This window comes from Trachypithecus francoisi, unplaced genomic scaffold (assembly GCF_009764315.1).
Source record: "Trachypithecus francoisi isolate TF-2019V2 unplaced genomic scaffold, Tfra_2.0 Lachesis_group3, whole genome shotgun sequence".
NCBI lineage: Eukaryota > Metazoa > Chordata > Mammalia > Primates > Cercopithecidae > Trachypithecus > Trachypithecus francoisi.
In genome coordinates, this window is record NW_022681468.1 from 43414865 (window position 1) to 43431386 (window position 16522).

At 38.8% G+C, this 16522-nt stretch overlaps 1 protein-coding gene across 4 annotated transcripts in view; it reads right to left on the reverse strand.

Moving 5' to 3' along the window:
* Nucleotides 1–7854: 7854 nt before the first annotated feature.
* The window catches only part of HIF1A (hypoxia inducible factor 1 subunit alpha), a 53542-nt gene continuing 44874 nt past the window's right edge, over nucleotides 7855–16522 (reverse strand). For 2 of the 4 annotated variants that reach the window (XM_033187804.1, XM_033187803.1), the window contains exons 11-15: nucleotides 15517–15639; nucleotides 14945–15378; nucleotides 11302–11410; nucleotides 10287–10413; nucleotides 7855–9174 (exon numbers count right to left, since the gene is read on the reverse strand). In XM_033187804.1, the coding sequence (XP_033043695.1) occupies nucleotides 9023–9174; nucleotides 10287–10413; nucleotides 11302–11410; nucleotides 14945–15378; nucleotides 15517–15639 (945 nt within the window). In that variant the 3' untranslated portion in view covers nucleotides 7855–9022. The remainder of the gene's footprint in view (nucleotides 9175–10286; nucleotides 10414–11301; nucleotides 11411–14944; nucleotides 15379–15516; nucleotides 15640–16522) is intronic. The other 2 variants (XM_033187806.1, XM_033187805.1) reach the window with 2 other exon arrangements.

The window sequence follows — 16522 nt, forward strand, 5'->3', positions numbered from 1 at the left end:
AAAGGTATCTAGAACAAATCTCAATCAATTTAGAAAGTTTATTTTGCCAAGGTTAGGGACGCACTGGTGACACAGCCTCAGGAGGTCCTGAAGACATGTTCTCAAGATTATTGGAGTACAGGTTGCTTTTGTACATTTTAGGGAGACACGAGACATCAATCAATATGGGTAAGATATACATTGGTTTGGTCCAATTAGGCAGGACAACTTTATTTTGAAGTTTTATTCCTAAATAAGACATTGTTCTCAGCTTGACTTTTCGCTTGGTTTAGTGATTTTGTGGTTCTGAGATTTATTTTCCTTTCATAGAACTGAGTAATGGGCAGAGGCTGGAAGAGTTTGAAGGGCTCAGAAGAAGACAGGAAGACGAGGGAAAGCTTGGAATTTCTTAAAGACTGGTTAAATGGTTGTGACCAAAATGCTCATAGTCCTCTACGGGGATCTGGGGGAAGCAGCAGCCCCATCTTCTTGGCCACACCCACCCGAGTGGAACTTTCCTCATGGGCAGGGTGGTAGAAGCAGCAAGTCATGCCTCAAGTACCACTGACTGCCTATTGCTGTTCTTACCAAGATGTAGTAGATTCTTTTTTTTTCATAATTTTTAATTAATTTATTTTTTTATTTTCTTGAATAAACAGTTCTTCATTTGCTGTATAACCTTTGGGCAGTTTCAGGAAACTTTAAATGGTTGTTTTTAAAGTGCTTCACCAGTTACAGTTGTTTCATGGGGAGTGAGGCCACAGTGCTCTTTATGCTGCCATTCTGCTAGGTATGCATTTAGAGGCATAACTCCTATCTTCAAGTTGCTCATCATTTAGTACAGAACAATTCACTTCAAGTACATAAGTACAGTTTTCATGTGACTAATACTGTGCAAGAGTTAAGCACCACACAAAATGGGAACACTGAGGAGAATCTCCTAATCCAGTCCCTGAGATGATAGGCTTTCTAAAGTAGAAATGAGTTGTGAAAAATGCGGGAAATTAAGGAGATGAAGATGAGATAAGAAGGGTGTTGCAGAAACAGAGAGAAAGCAAGTACAAAGGTACAAAGAGGTCAGAAAGCATGTTAGAAGGTTACATCACTGGGACACAGACGCAAGGGAAAGAAGTTGGTAGAATTTGGACAAACAGGCAAGAGATCCCCAGGCCTGGAATGCCTTGAGTTGTAAGATTTTTCTCCCTGGATTTCTCAGTGCTCCTGAACAGTTTGAGTAAAGGATAACTAGATGATCAATCTTAAAGAAGAAAATTTGGAAGAGATCTAGAGACTTCTCTTACTTGGAGCCATTGATTTACATTCCAAGGTGGTAAAGGAAAGTTAAAGACCTGCCCTTTCTCTCTCACTATGATTATATTATTTCTGTATTTCAAATGTTCTCAATGGGAACAGTATAATGAATGTAAAACAGTAGTTGTCCTTGGAGGTGGAGTGCCAGAGGACTTTACTTCTTACATAATTCATTTCTATATCATTATAATATTTTACAGGGAATATGATTACTTTTCTTAACAGGAAAAAAATTTTATTTAAAATGTAGTAGCTATTGGCCAGGCACAGTGGCTCACTCATGCCTGTAATTCCAGCACTTTGGGAGGCCAAGGCAGGTGGCTCACCAGAGGTCAGGAGTTTGAGACCAGCCTGGCCAACATAGTGAAACCCCATCTCTACTAAAAATACAAAAATTTGAGGCAGGAGAATCACTTGAACCCAGGAGACAGAGGCTGCAGTGCGCTGAGATCATGCCACAGTACTCCACCCTGGGTGACAGAGCAAGACTCAATTTCAAAAACACCCCACAAAATCCCAAAAACCAAAATAATGGCTATGCTTGTGTGTGCGTGTGTGTATGCAGAGGTACAGCGGAAAAAAAAGATCATCCATGAGTTGATCCCTGTTAAAGTTTGCACTGTGGGTGACACTGTGATGACACACAGATGTCTCAGGAATGAACCACTTACTCTCCTAGCTGCTGGAAGTGCAGCAGAAGATGGTCTTCAGCTGTCAGCCCTTTTTGGGGATTGTCTCAGGTGAAGAAACCTGCCTTACCAAAGGTCATGTCTCCTGGGGGCAGCCCACATCAAGAGACTGATCAGTGTAGGGGTGTAAAGGCCTCCACACTCCCTGTAACTTGGGACAAGTCTCAAGGGCTGCTGCGGTTCAGAGCTCCCCATGTGGCTGCTGAAGGCTTTGTTGGGACTGCACCTCAGCTGTTTCTTCCTCTGCCTACTTCTGCTCTTTCTCTTCCACATGTGTTGAAAAGCACTCCTCAATAAATCACATGAAATCTCCATCTCAGAGTCTACTTCCCAGAGAACACAAACTGTAAAGACACTTTGGCATCATTATAGTCTCTTTATTTTTGTACATGTTCAAGTTTCCATAATTAGAATTTAAGGAAAGCAAAGGACTGTGACAGACTATATGTGGTAGATAAGGGAGTAGTGACAAGTGACCTCTAGGGTTCTGGTTTCAGACTGAATGGTGCCATTCATTGAGCAGCAGATGCAAGAGGAGAAGGCATTTGGAAGACAAATGAGTTAATTTTTGACATGCCAAATTTGGGGTGCCTGCGGGGAGCACCCTGGGCTGGAGACAGAGATTATCAAGCTGGAGACAGCCATGAAAAGGAAAGGTAATGGTGGCTTGGAACATCTCAAAGGGCCAATAAAAATTCTATTTAGATTTCAACTGTGTTTGCACAAGTACAGTTGAATTTGTGAGTACCTCACAGAACTGCATGCACCCTTGATAGCAGGCACCATATTCTAGAATATTTATAATATCTTGTACTCACTAAACACTATTCATTGATTGAATGGATCTCTCTGGAAGAGCTAGAAAATGGTTCTGTTCCCCACTTTGTTCCTCTGATCATAATTCTTCTCTAGTCTCTGTCACACCTGACATCCTCTCCCACCTTGGATCACGTGTGAGTTGTCTTTGTGCATGCAGAGTGGGAGGTTTTAGGACCGATCAAAGGTGAGTCAGATGGGAACCATGCGCTGAAAAAACTAAGAGTTTAGTACGAGGGATAAGACACACAAAAATTATAAGGTTAAAAAAAAAGGGAGAAGTGAGAAAGCTAAAGAGGAAGTGATAAGGAAGTTCACAGGAGTGACAAATATTTGCAGCTGGGAAAACTCTAAGTAAGAGGCAAAGGCTGATGCAAAGTACCTCCCAGGCTGTATTGGCTCCTTTCTAATTTTCCGTATTTGTAGGTCACTTTCTTTAGGTTTTTGCTTTAATATTCTACCAGCAGATTAGGGAGTCAGGCAACAGTTTATAATGACTTCTGTCCAGCTTGTTTCCGTACCCCTATGAAAGATTTTGTCATAGCAGTTGTATGTAGAACTGTTTTTAAAAATCCATTTCAGGCCGGGCGCGGTGGCTCAAGCCTGTAATCCCAGCACTTTGGGAGGCCGAGACGGGCGGATCACGAGGTCAGGAGATCGAGACCATCCTGGCGAACACGGTGAAACCCCGTCTCTACTAAAAAAATACAAAAAAAAAAAAACTAGCCGGGCGAGGTGGCGGGCGCCTGTAGTCCCAGCCACTTGGGAGGCTGAGGCAGGAGAATGGTGTGAACCCGGGAGGCAGAGCTTGCAGTGAGCTGAGATCCGGCCACTGCACTCCAGCCCGGGCGACAGAGCGAGACTCCGTCTCAAAAAAAAAAAAAAAATCCATTTCAAAGAGCAAATAATATTATCCAGTCATATTTGGAAAGGAGCTCTACATAAAATAGGGTTTTTAATGTTAACATTTCAAAGATCTTTAAAATTAGATTTTACTTCACAGAATCCTAATCTACTTGTCTGACTTCACACAGCGTTCCCCTACTTTGTAAAAAGCATGACCCTTTGTGGTAAGTATTATAGCCCCACCAGCCTGCTCTCTTCTATGGAGAATCGTCCATCTATAATGATTACGCATCCGTAGGACCAAAAGAATTATGGCATTTTCATTAAAGGGCACCTCCCTATATGATGAGTGAGGCTATAGATCAGTTTTTATCAGTAAAAAAGTATCTAAAACAGCTCAACTACTTTTGAAAAGTGTGCCTTTGCTTTCTATGAAATTCTATTTGAGGAAACTCATAAACAATAAATTTTCCTGAAGGAAACAAATGGAAATAAAATGTAAAATGTAGTGAGCTGTGGATATGCAGAGGCGAAGTTATTTACTCTAAACAATACCTGGCTTTGTACTTTACAATTCATTGTGCAATCTGAACATACCAATTATTACAGAGATTAAGGCTCCAAGCTTTTTCCGTATTCTATACACTCACCTTCCTTCTGTCCAACAAGATTATCTTCTCCCAAAGGATTCTCAATAGTTGGCATATGATAAAATCAAAAAAGGAAAAAGGCCAACCCCCCACTCTAAAAACCCCAAAATAAAAACAGCACCAAGTGGGATAGCTAAAGTTTCCAGATCCTTAACTAGGCATATCTCAACGTGCTTTATTTAAAATAAACGAACTCTTTGACTAGATGTCTAATTTTTTTTTTTTTAAGAATTATATAGCTAATCACGGTTCAATCTGTTAGAACTCAACTTTTTCTATTCTATAAAGAAAAAACTTCATACCCCAAAGCATTTGCTTGGGAATTTCGGGAGACAGCTCTGCAACACACCAAGTCCCATTCGCCCACGCCCCCCCATCTAAAAAACAAAGTTTGGGGAAGCACTAGGCTTCCGACTTTGACAAGTCCCAGAAGACAAAGCCCAGGGCTGACCCCCGGCGCCTGGCGCCGCCCGTTCGCAGGCCACGAGCGGCCAGGGCCTCCCGCATGCTCTCCCACACGTATGCGGAGCTGGCAGCAGCCACCCCACCGCGCACACGTAGCCACCTTTCGCGGCCGGAGCCCCGGAGCCCGGACTGCGGTGCTGCGCCCAAGCACGTACTGAGGCGTGGCCTGCCGCGCGCCGGGCGGGGCTCGGGAATTTTCTCGGGTTGGCTTGCGTTTCGCATCCTCATCATGTAGCGCCAGCCTCACCAGGAACAGAAGGGTGCCGGTTCCCTTCCGCGTGCTTGGTATTTTCCCCGCAGGGCTCTGACCGCTCCCGCTCTCAGGCACCTGTCTTTCCTCTCCGTCCCAGAATGGAGCCAAGACAAGGGAATAAAGGAAATTCAATAGTACACGGAGATCGGGTGTCTGGGCAGCGTCTTGGAAAAACTATCCACTACAGGTAAGAATAAAAAATGATGTCCAAACCTCTGAAAGGTGTGAACACATCAGATCTCCAGAACGCGTTCATAGGAAGGTTTATGGTAAAGTGTAACTTTTATCCTACAGGGAGACTATTTCGTATCGAATTCCACTGATTTCACTAATTCTCTGTAAAATGATCTGGGACGACAGGTTCACCTCTATTTAAAGGAACGGAATACAAGCAAAGTGGTTAGTGGAAAACTTAAAACAAACAGTAAAAGTTTTTCTTCTTTACATTTTTGTTGGTTCCAGCTAGCACCACGTTTGCAAAGGTTTTATTTAACCAGATCTAAATGTTGAAAAAAAAGAAAAAAGAGGATTCTTTACTCTGCAACTTGTTTTAGGTATTGCTACTTGAAAATTTTTAACTTTTAGATTGAGTTTCTACAAAGCGAGTAATTTTAAGTTCATCTTTTCTGTATAGAGGTTTCTAGGGGGAAATCAAGATTTGGAATGGTAATCGTGAGATTATAAAAACTTGTATCTATTATGCCATTAAGTCAGAACAGCTCTGGGAAAAACATACCATACATTGATACAATCTTTTATAGTTGTGAAGCTTTCCCATTCACTACCTCGTTAATGTGAGTTAATGTCTCCGTAACTGGAGATCTCAATCTCTAGTTCGAATTCAGAACCCACTAAATAGCACTTGAAAACTTTCATTCATTTCTACTTATGCCCTGCCGCCCCTCTTAGGACATTCCCTCAATGTGTTATGTGATCTCATTACTTTCAAGTGACATCGGACCCTCAGTTTTCCACACCTCCATTGCCGCCTTCTGTTTGCTATTTTAACACAGTTAACAATGGAGAAAAGCGTATGTTCAACTGGATTGGCTAGCACTGCAGGGTGGTTAGCTCCATGGGCTTTGGAGTCACTGATGGCCACCTCAAAAGCTCTGAACCTTAGATCACTTCTTCAAGACTATATACTCTATAGATATACTCCTCCCTTATCTGGTACTGCTATGAATGAACTATATATAGCATTTAGACCTCAATGAAGAATGATTTACCCAAGCTCTAGGAGTAATAGATGGCAAACCAAAAATGTAAGCTTAAGTCTCCTGACTCTAAAGTCAAACTTAGAACAAACTTGTTTTTAATGATACTGCATTACAAAAATTGAAATAGCTTTATTCTTTTTCTCCTGTATTTTAATGAAATAGCTACATTTCTTTTATACTCAGAATATACATTCTCATTTTCTGGGTTATGAGTATAAAAGAAATAACAGCTGTTTCATAAAATAGGGAGGGGAAAGGAATATTAAGGAGAGAACAACTATTCTAGAATTATAGTTGCCAGGGTTGGGTTATAAGCCTTGGTTAAAACCATTATGAAGAAATTTGTGACGGTGCATAAAATTGGGAAGGGCTAATTCTTCTATTCTGTAGCTTAAAGCACTCCAAGTAGCTTGTTTTCTGAGTGACTGAGTAGGTAAGTACTTGCTTCCTTCCAGCTGTACTGTCCTTTAACGTAGCTTTCCCTTCTCAATGCTTTCAGAAGTCATTTTCCTGAACTGCTGGTCATTAATCTACTGATTTACAAATAGTTTTCAACTGAAGCTAATCAGCTACATAAGCATAATTTTTTGTTTTGTGACCTGTGAATACTAAGCAACTACTTTATTCTAAAATACCACTTCTAGTGTACTACTATCTGTAACTAAATGTTGAAGCACTTTGGGTCACAGTATTTGTGGTTAAATATACGTGTGCCCCTCCCCCACAATTTTGCACTGAATCTTAGTATTGTTCACTTTTGTTCCAAAATTTTCATATAATTGTAATCACTATCCTCCATTCTAAGATAAAAACAGCCGCCTAAGATATCTGTGGCTCAGTTCCTTTTGTTCAGTATATATACCTCAGGGTACAGGACATAAGGCTCTGGCACTTCCTACATAATTTGTTCATAAAAATAATTTTCTGTACCTGTAGGTGCAGGGATTCATAGTGATTTTTTGGGTTTAAGAAGTATCTTTCTACACTGTCGGATTTTTTAAAATGAGATTATAAGTATAAAAGAATACAGCTATTTTGCAAAAGAAAAATACAGGAGAAAAAGGATAAAGCTACTTTGTTTTAAAATGCAGTATCATTAAAACAAAAACAAACCAAATTTGTTCTAAGTTTGACTTTAGAGTCAGGAAACTTAAGCTTAAATTTTTGGTCTGCCATGTATTGCTTTTAAAGCTTGGGCAAATTATTCTTCATTTGAGGTCTAAATTTATTAATCTGTTAATGGGAATAGATTAGAAATCTTCAGAGAAACTCTAGCCTTTGTAACATTATGTGACTATAAGGCTGAGAACGGCTTCACTCATCCCATGCATATTTTAAAAATACTAAAATTTTGTGTTTGAACATTTTAATAGGCTCAGAAACTTAAAAATGACATTTCTTTTCTAATAACATACTCTTTTCAATGCGATATTATGGTTGTTATTATTTAACATGACATTTAGGGACTCAACATACATTAAGGTGATGGCAATAAGATAAATGTAGAAATAACCAGTACCATGTAATTTTCATAAAGTGCTTAAACTGTTGGTAAACAATTTTATGAGTTGGAGGTGTTGAAGCAAATATTATTTATATTTGAACATAAAAACTGATCAAAGGGGCCTGGTCCACAGAAGATGTTTATTTGATGTAACAAAACAATACAGTTAGTGTTAGATCCAACCACAAAGAGCAAAAGGAATGAAAAATTTGTACAATGTACATAGAAAAAACAAGATATTTACTGTGACAACTATATATTCCTAAAATAATGCTTCTAAAATTACTCAATTATTGAAATCTACATGAAAAAAAGGATGTTAATAGCGACAAAGTGCATAAAATCAAACATTGTATTTTGAGCAAATTAACATACTAGGCAATTTTGCTAAGAATGCATGATTTTTTTTTTCTTGTTTACAGTCTGCTCAAAATATCTATACCAACAGGGTAGGCAGAACATTTAGGTTTAATATCAGTTACACAATATTAGCATAAACTTCCACAACTACATAGGGTATTGTTTTCTTTTGAGCTGGCAAAGTGACTATAGAAACATCAGATGATTTCTCTGAATTGAGAATTTTATCCAAATAAATGCCACATACCTTCTAGATATATGCGTATCTTTCTATATCATGTAAATGGCTTTACCCATTTAAATAATAAACCATACAGCATTTAAGAATCATTATATGATTAACAATGTCATGTTCCAGGTTTAACAATTTCATAGGCCAAAAAAAATTTCTTCTTAAAAACTAGTTTTATAAATGCAGAATATATTCCATGAGTAACTGCTGGTATTTTTTAAGAAAATATATTGTGCAATTGTGGCTACCACGTACTGCTGGCAAAGCATTATTATTTATGTAAAATGTGAAAAAAAAGGTGTAAAAATTTTTCAACTGCCTATGATCATGATGAAAGGTTACTGCTTTCTTACAAAAATTATATTGGCATCTTCTTAAAAATAATTCGAAAAAGGGATAAACTCCCTAGCCAAAAATAAATAAATAAAAAGGTGCATTTTTTAAAATGATGCTACTGCAATGCAATGGTTTAAATACCAAAAAACTGAGAAAATAAGCTGTCTGTGATCCAGCATTAAAGAACATACTAAAAAAGAGCATTAATGTAAATTAAGTAGAAAGGGGATCAAAATTGAACTAACCAAGTTTGTGCAGTATTGTAGCCAGGCTTCTAAAATTAGATGTAGAAAATATAAATAGACTGCTTTAGGTAATGAGCCACCAGTGTCCAAAAAAAGGAATGAAATTATGAAAAAGCTCAGTTAACTTGATCCAAAGCTCTGAGTAATTCTTCACCCTGCAGTAGGTTTCTGCTGCCTTGTATAGGAGCATTAACTTCACAATCATAACTGGTCAGCTGTGGTAATCCACTTTCATCCATTGATTGCCCCAGCAGTCTACATGCTAAATCTGAAAAACAAACGAGATACCTAAGTATACATTCATCTAGTCAATGAATATTTATTAAACACCCACAATGTGTTAGGTATCATAGAAAATAAAGCAAACTTCTGGAAGGGTTTTTTTAGTCTACCTGGCAAAACAACAACTTGTAAAAAAGTAAGTATAATCAAGTGATACTGTTGCTATGTCAGAAATGTTTACAGGATACAATAAAGGCACAAAAAAATAAGTTTGGAAAAAGGCACAAATATGGTGGGCATCGAGGCTGATGCCTGTAATCCTAGCATAGGCTGAGGCAGGAGGATCACTTGAGGCCAGGAGTTCAAAACCAGCCTGGGCGACGTAGTGAGACCCCATCTCTACAAAAAGCAGCTGGGCGTGGTGAGGCATGTCTGTAGTGTGAGCTACTCAGGGGGCTGAGGTAAAATGATTGCCTGAGCACAGGAATTTGAGACTGCAGTGAGCTATGATCATGCCACTGCACTCCAGGCCTGGGCAACAGAGCGAGACCCTGTCTCACAAAAAAAAAAAAAAGAAAAAAAAAAAGTAGTCATAAAAATTCACAAATTTCAGCTTCTATCAATATTGACAGCACACAGACATAGAAAAGTCAAAGAAAATTATGAAAAATGAAAAGCTCCACCTTGAAATGCTAATCTCTGTATTAAGACCATTAAATAAAATACAACTTTACTTTTTTTTTTTTTTTGAGGCAGAGTCTCACCCTTGTCACGCAGGCTGGAGTGCAGTGATGCCATCTTGGCTCACTGCAACCTCTGCCTCCCAGGTTCAAGCGATTCTCATGCCTCAGGCCTCCCAAATAGCTGGGATTACAAGCGCCTGCCACCACACCCAGCAAATTTTTGTATTTTTAGTAGAGACGGGGTTTCACCATGGTGGCCAGGCTGGTCTCCAACTCCTGACCTCAGATGATCCACCCGCCTCGGCCTCCCAAAGTGCTGGGATTACAGGCGTGAGCCACTGCGCCTGGCCGCAACTTTACTTTTTAATCTTGCTAAGAAACCAAAGTCATTTCTCACTTAGATTGAAGCTCCTAAACAAAAATGTTTCATGTATTTTGTCTTTGTGATGTTCAAGGTCAAGAAGAATCAACTAACCAGAGGGTATTAAAATAATTGTCTTTTGCTCCATTCCATTCTGTTCACTAGATTTGCATCCTTTTACACGTTTCCAAGAAAGTGATGTAGTAGCTGCATGCTCGTCTGGCTGCTGTAATAATGTTCCCTATAAACAGTAAAGTTATTTCAAGTTTAGTTTGTTCAATTTTTTTTTAAACAACCAAAAACCTTGAAATCGGTGTAAATTTAATAACATTATATAGGCAATTTCTAAAATACTACCCTAAATTCTTTTAAATACTTTATTTGCTATCCATTATGACCATAAAGTTATTTGCCATCCATTATGACCATGCTGTCTATAAATACTTTCCAGTTTGAAAATATCAGAATGTATTATACCACCATTGACTTACCCCAAAACATAGCAGTTCTTTTTTTAATTTGAGATGGACTCTTACTCTCTCGCCCACGCTGGAGTGCAGTGGCCTGATCTCGGCTCACTGCAACCTCCACCTCCCAGGTTCAAGCTATTCTCTTGCCTCAGCCTTCAGAGTGGCTGGGATTACAGTCGTGCACTACCACGCCTGGCTGATTGTTGTATTTTTAGTAGAGACAGGGTTTCACGAAGTTGGCCAGGCTGGTCTCAAACTCCTGACCTCAAGTGATCCTCGCCTTGGCCTACCAAAGTGCTGGGATTACAGGCGTGAGGCACTGCACCCGGCCAATACCAGTTCCTTTAATCAGGCAAAGTAACTTAAAGGGAAGAGAATGAGATTGGTGGTGATATTCAGGGTGGAGTAAGGGGAGAACTTCACTTTTTAATTCCAAATACATTGGAATTGTTTGGAATTTTTATACCAAGAATGTATTCATTAAACATTTTTATTTTTAAAAACCAGTGTATACAGAGTAAGAAAACCCAATGTATAAATTCTGAAAATATAACTTTACGATTTGGAAGAAACGTGGAAACACACACACACACACACACACACACACACAGAAATAGCACATTAGCTAGAAAAGCAAAACCTATTACTCTCATACTTACAATTCCTACTGCTTGAAAAAGTGAACCATCATGTTCCATTTTTCGCTTTCTCTGAGCATTCTGCAAAGCTAGTATCTTTGGATTTAGTTCTTCCTCAGGAATTGTAGTTCTGAAAAGAAAAAAATTCTAAATGAAAATATAGCTCTTTTATTTTTTAAAAAAATATCCAGTGAGCTCTTTTAAAGAAAATACATAATTCCTTAGTTCTCCAATATTAAGGAATGTAATATACATAACGTAACTCTCCTGATTACTAAAGTGTATCACCCTAAAAGTCAAAGCTTGTTTTTTTTGGGGTGAAACAGGGTCTCACTCTGTCAGCCAGGCTGGAGTGCAGAGACATGATTTCTGTTTACTGCAACCAAGCTCTGCCTCTGGAATCAAGTGATCCTCCCACCTCAGCCTCTCAAGTAGATGGGATTATGGCTGATTTATATATATTTTTTTTTGTAGAGATGGGATTTCACCATGTTGCTCAGGGTGGTCTCAAACTCCTGAGCGCAAGTGATCTGCCCACCTTGGCCTCCCAAAGTGCTGGGATTACAGGCATGAGCACCTGGCCCTCAAAGCTTAATTTAACAGAAAATTTTCTACAGTATGCATATTCCTATTTTATAAAATAGAGCTGAACACAACTAAATTGACATTATTGTAGAGTCAAAACAGTTAAATATTGTCCTTTTATTCCACCTAACATAACAATGCAGTGATACTGTTGGGACTATTGAAATACAAGATCAGTTTCACATTCGTATAGCATTTTCAGTTTATAAAACATTTCAAGTTCATTAGTTCATTTTAACCTTACTTAAGTTCCCAAGATAGATAAGGCAGGCATATCATACCCATTTTATAAATGAGAATCCCGAGGCCTATTGGGTAACTTTCTCAAAGTCCTACTGCTCACTAGTTGTGATATGGAAGCACACTCTGGGTCTCCAGATCCCTACCTCCCCTCCCCTGCTCTTCCCACTATGCTATTTTCACTCAGTATTGATCTGGTTATCAAACATGAACTATGTATATCTAAAATTAATATTAAATCATGAAGAATTGTTCTAATGAGTAAAGTACATCAGCTTTGCTGTATTTTGACTTTTCAAGACCCCCCCATAAACCAAATGCATAATCATAATGGCTCCTTGCTGTTCCAGATAGTTGAGAATGCCAAATAGGTAAGTGATCTAACTGCTCTCTTATTTTGCAGTTTTCTTTGGTTTTTAAAAAATTTCTATAAAACTTCTATTATACAGACAGGCAAGTTTAAAAATTCTTATATATTGTCTTTATGAAATGTAACTCAGTCTATCATGTAAATATCATTGTAGTAGTAGTAGTAACTTAGTAGTTATGTTTTTAATGGTTTAATTTTTGAAATTCCTTTCATAAAAGTTTTCAGTGTACACTACATTGGAACTAATGTTTAAAAACAATTGCTAGCTAGGCGCAGTGGCTCACGCCTGTAATCCCAATACTTTGGGAGGCTGAGGCGGGCGGATCACCTGAGGTCGGGAGTTTGAGATCAGCCTGACCAACATGGAGAAACCCTGTCTCTACTAAAAATATAAAATTAGCTGGGCGTGGTGGCGCATGCCTGTAATCCCAGCTACTCGGGAGGCTGAGGCACAAGAATCGCTTGAACCGGCGAGGCAGCGGTTGCGGTGAGCTGAGTTCCGTGATCACGCCATTGCACTCCGGCCTGGACAACAAGAGCAAAACTCTGTCTCAGAAAAAAAAAAAAAAAAATTTGCTAAAGTGATCTGATGTGTTACCCTTTGGCTTTGACAAGTACAAGAGAACAGTTGTTCAGAAAACTGGATATCCCATCCTCTGTAGCTGATAGTAAACTATAACTTAGAAGTGATTGTCATTTTTATTACTGTATTCATGCATCTGTCAGTCCAACAACCTTTTTTTTTTTTTTTAAACGGAGTTTCACTCTTGTTGCCCAGGCTGCAGTGCAATGGCATGATCTTGGCTCACTGCAGCCTCCGCCTCCAGGGTTCAAGCAATTCTCCTGCCTCAGCCTCCCAAGTAGCTGGGATTACAAGCGCGTGCCACCACACCCAGCAAATTTTTGTATTTTTAGTAGACAGGGTTTCACCATGTTGGCCAGGCTGGTCTCAAACTCTTGGTCTCAGGTGATCCACCCACTCCGGCCTCCCAAAGTGCTGAGATTACAGGTATGAGCCACTGCGCCCTGCCCCAACAACCATTTACTGAGGAAGTACTACACATTAGGTCATGAGCTAAGTATTAGTATCACTAAAATACCCAAGACACTATGATTGCCCTTGTGGAGCTCAGAGTCAAAAGTGAGTTAGTGACACAGTAAATAAAGTAATGGAAAGTACTTCTGAGTTCATCTAAAGCCCCACGATCTTTTCCAAGCTTAGGGAAAAGACGTCTCCCAGCACTCTAGATCAAGGTGGGAATGCTAGGCAGGGAAAAAAAGCTATGTGCTCTGGCTACGACAGTGGTTCTTTCCTATTGCTATTGATATCTGGCTTAGTCTAGACATAGTGGAGGAGGAATCATTCCCCTCTTCCACACACTTATTCCACACACTTATTAGAAAACTTAATTTCTTCTAGCTATAGCCTCAAACTCAAAATATGTGAAATCCCCTTACAAATTATATACAGAAAGTATAACTTAAAAATTGGGTTGTGTCCATATGTTTGTTTGAACTAGTTCCATAGAAGTAATGTCATAATTCATGCTTAGATTTCTGGTATAGAGTTAGAAAACCTATGTAGCCTGCAATATATATATATAGCTAATGTTTTACAAATATGTAGTGAAAAATAAAAGCAACTTTAATACAAGTTAACTATAATAAAATTTTAAAAGAGGGGCTTGTAAATATCTATATTGAATCCTGAAGATGGAAGGCTCAATTTGGAATGTGCAATTGGAAATAACCCTTAAATTGGAAGGGCTTTTCTTCAGATAAGCTTAAAAAAGAGCTCTTAAGAAATGGAAGCATCTAAGTAGCAACGGTAGTTAACTAGTCTGATTTAAACAACTGCAAGAAGTACATCTGAGCCAACTCTTACATATTTACAGAACTTAACTGAGCTGGATTTTATTTTAAAGGTGTCGAAAGACCCTCCCACATTTAGATAGGTACTTTTAGAATTTATAATTATTTTAGAAAAAATAGGGCTGGGGTGTGGTGGCTCAGGCCAGTAATCCCAGCTCTTTCGGAGGCTGAGGCAGGGGGATCACCTGAGGTTGGGAGTTCGAGACAAGCCTGACCAGTATGGAGAAACCCTGTCTCTACGAAAAATACAAAAAAAATTAGCCGGGCGTGGTGGCGCATGCCTGTAATCCCAGCTACTTGGGAGGCTGAGGCAGGAGAATGGCTTGCACCCAGGAGGCGGAGGTTGCTGTGAGCTAAGATTGCACCATTGCACTCCAGCCTGGGTGACAGAGCAAGACTCTGTCTAAAAAAAAAAAAAAGAAAGAAAGAAAACAAAAATATATGAGGTTAATTTAGAAAGTTTTTTGAGTGCTCAAGAATGTGCCTTAGGGCATATATATCAGAAAGTTTGCTATAAGTTTAGAAATCATGTACTATCACATACATTTATCTCAAAAATAATAAAAGAACTATAACTTGAATGTTACACATAAATACCTTTGACTCAAAGCGACAGATAACACGTTAGGGCTTCTTGGATGAGATTTTTCTGTCTGTTCTATGACTCCTTTTCCTGCTCTGTTTGGTGAGGCTGTCCGACTTTGAGTATCTCTATATGGTGATGATGTGGCACTAGTAGTTTCTTTATGTATGTGGGTAGAAGATGGAGATGCAATCAGTATTTTAATGTCTTCCATACGGTCTTTTGTCACTGTTTTTAATTCATCAGTGGTGGCAGTGGTAGTGGTGACATTAGCAGTAGGTTCTTGTATTTGAGTCTGCTGGAATACTGTAACTGTGCTTTGAGGACTTGCGCTTTCAGGGCTTGCGGAACTGCTTTCTAATGGTGACAACTGATCGAAGGAACGTAATTGGAAGTCATCATCCATTGGGATATAGGGAGCTAACATCTCCAAGTCTAAATCTGTGTCCTTTAAAACAGCAAATACATGAGTTTTTACAACGGCCACACTTTATAAATAAAAAACAAGTGAAACTCAAAGTTACTTCAGACTAAAAATTAATGAAATTTAATATAAATTTAATATAAAACAAGTAAGTTCATATACCTGAGTGGAAAATGGGTTCTTTGCTTCTGTGTCTTCAGCAAAAAGTTTTTCTACCAATTCCAACTTGAATTCATTGACCATATCACTATCCACATAAAAACAATATTCACTGGGACTATTAGGCTGTAAAAAGAAATACGTTTACTATTTCCTGAAGAAGCCTCCATATATTTTGCTAGTTGTCAGAATTTTCAAACTAGATCTCAAAAAAACCAGAAAACACACAACCAAGTCCATTGTGTTTATCAAATTTTATTTAACTAGGCCGGGCTCGGTGGCTCACACCTGTAATCCCAGCACTTTGGGAAGCCAAGGCGGGTGGATCACGAGGTCAAGAGATTGAGACCATCCTGGCCAACATGGTGAAACCTCGTCTCTATAAAAATACAAAAATTAGCTGGGCATGGTGACATACGCCTGTAATCCCAGCTACTCAGGAGGCTGAGGCAGGAGAATCACTTGAACCTGGGAAGCGGAGGCTGCAGTGAGCCAAGATCGTGCCACTGCACTCTAGCCTGGTGACAGTGTGAGACTCCATCTCAAAAAAAAAAAAAAAGTGAAAATAGTGACATTTTGAAGCTTATACTGGTAACTAATTTTGCCAATATACATATTTCTGACTATGTAATGTAACATCATTTATAAAATTAAGATGAAAAGAAACACCTTATTCTAAAGAATAAAACCTATTTGGTAATTCACATCCCACAATGGTACCTAATTGACCAATTAACTAGATGCTACATTCACTGGAATTTATCTTTGAGCTGAGAAGGCTCATTCCTGTGGTGACTGAGCTACGTAAAAATCTCACAGCTATTGTTAGGGGTGGGAGTAGAAACTTAAGTTATTTTACCTGCATATACCTGAACGAAGGTACATTATTACTATTTTAAGAGTTGTGGGCAAGAATTTTAACAAAAAACTATAGCTGTGTATTCTAAACAAGAAATTTTGCTTTCCTCATTCTAATGTTGTTGTTAGATTTACTTTTGTTAGATAAAAA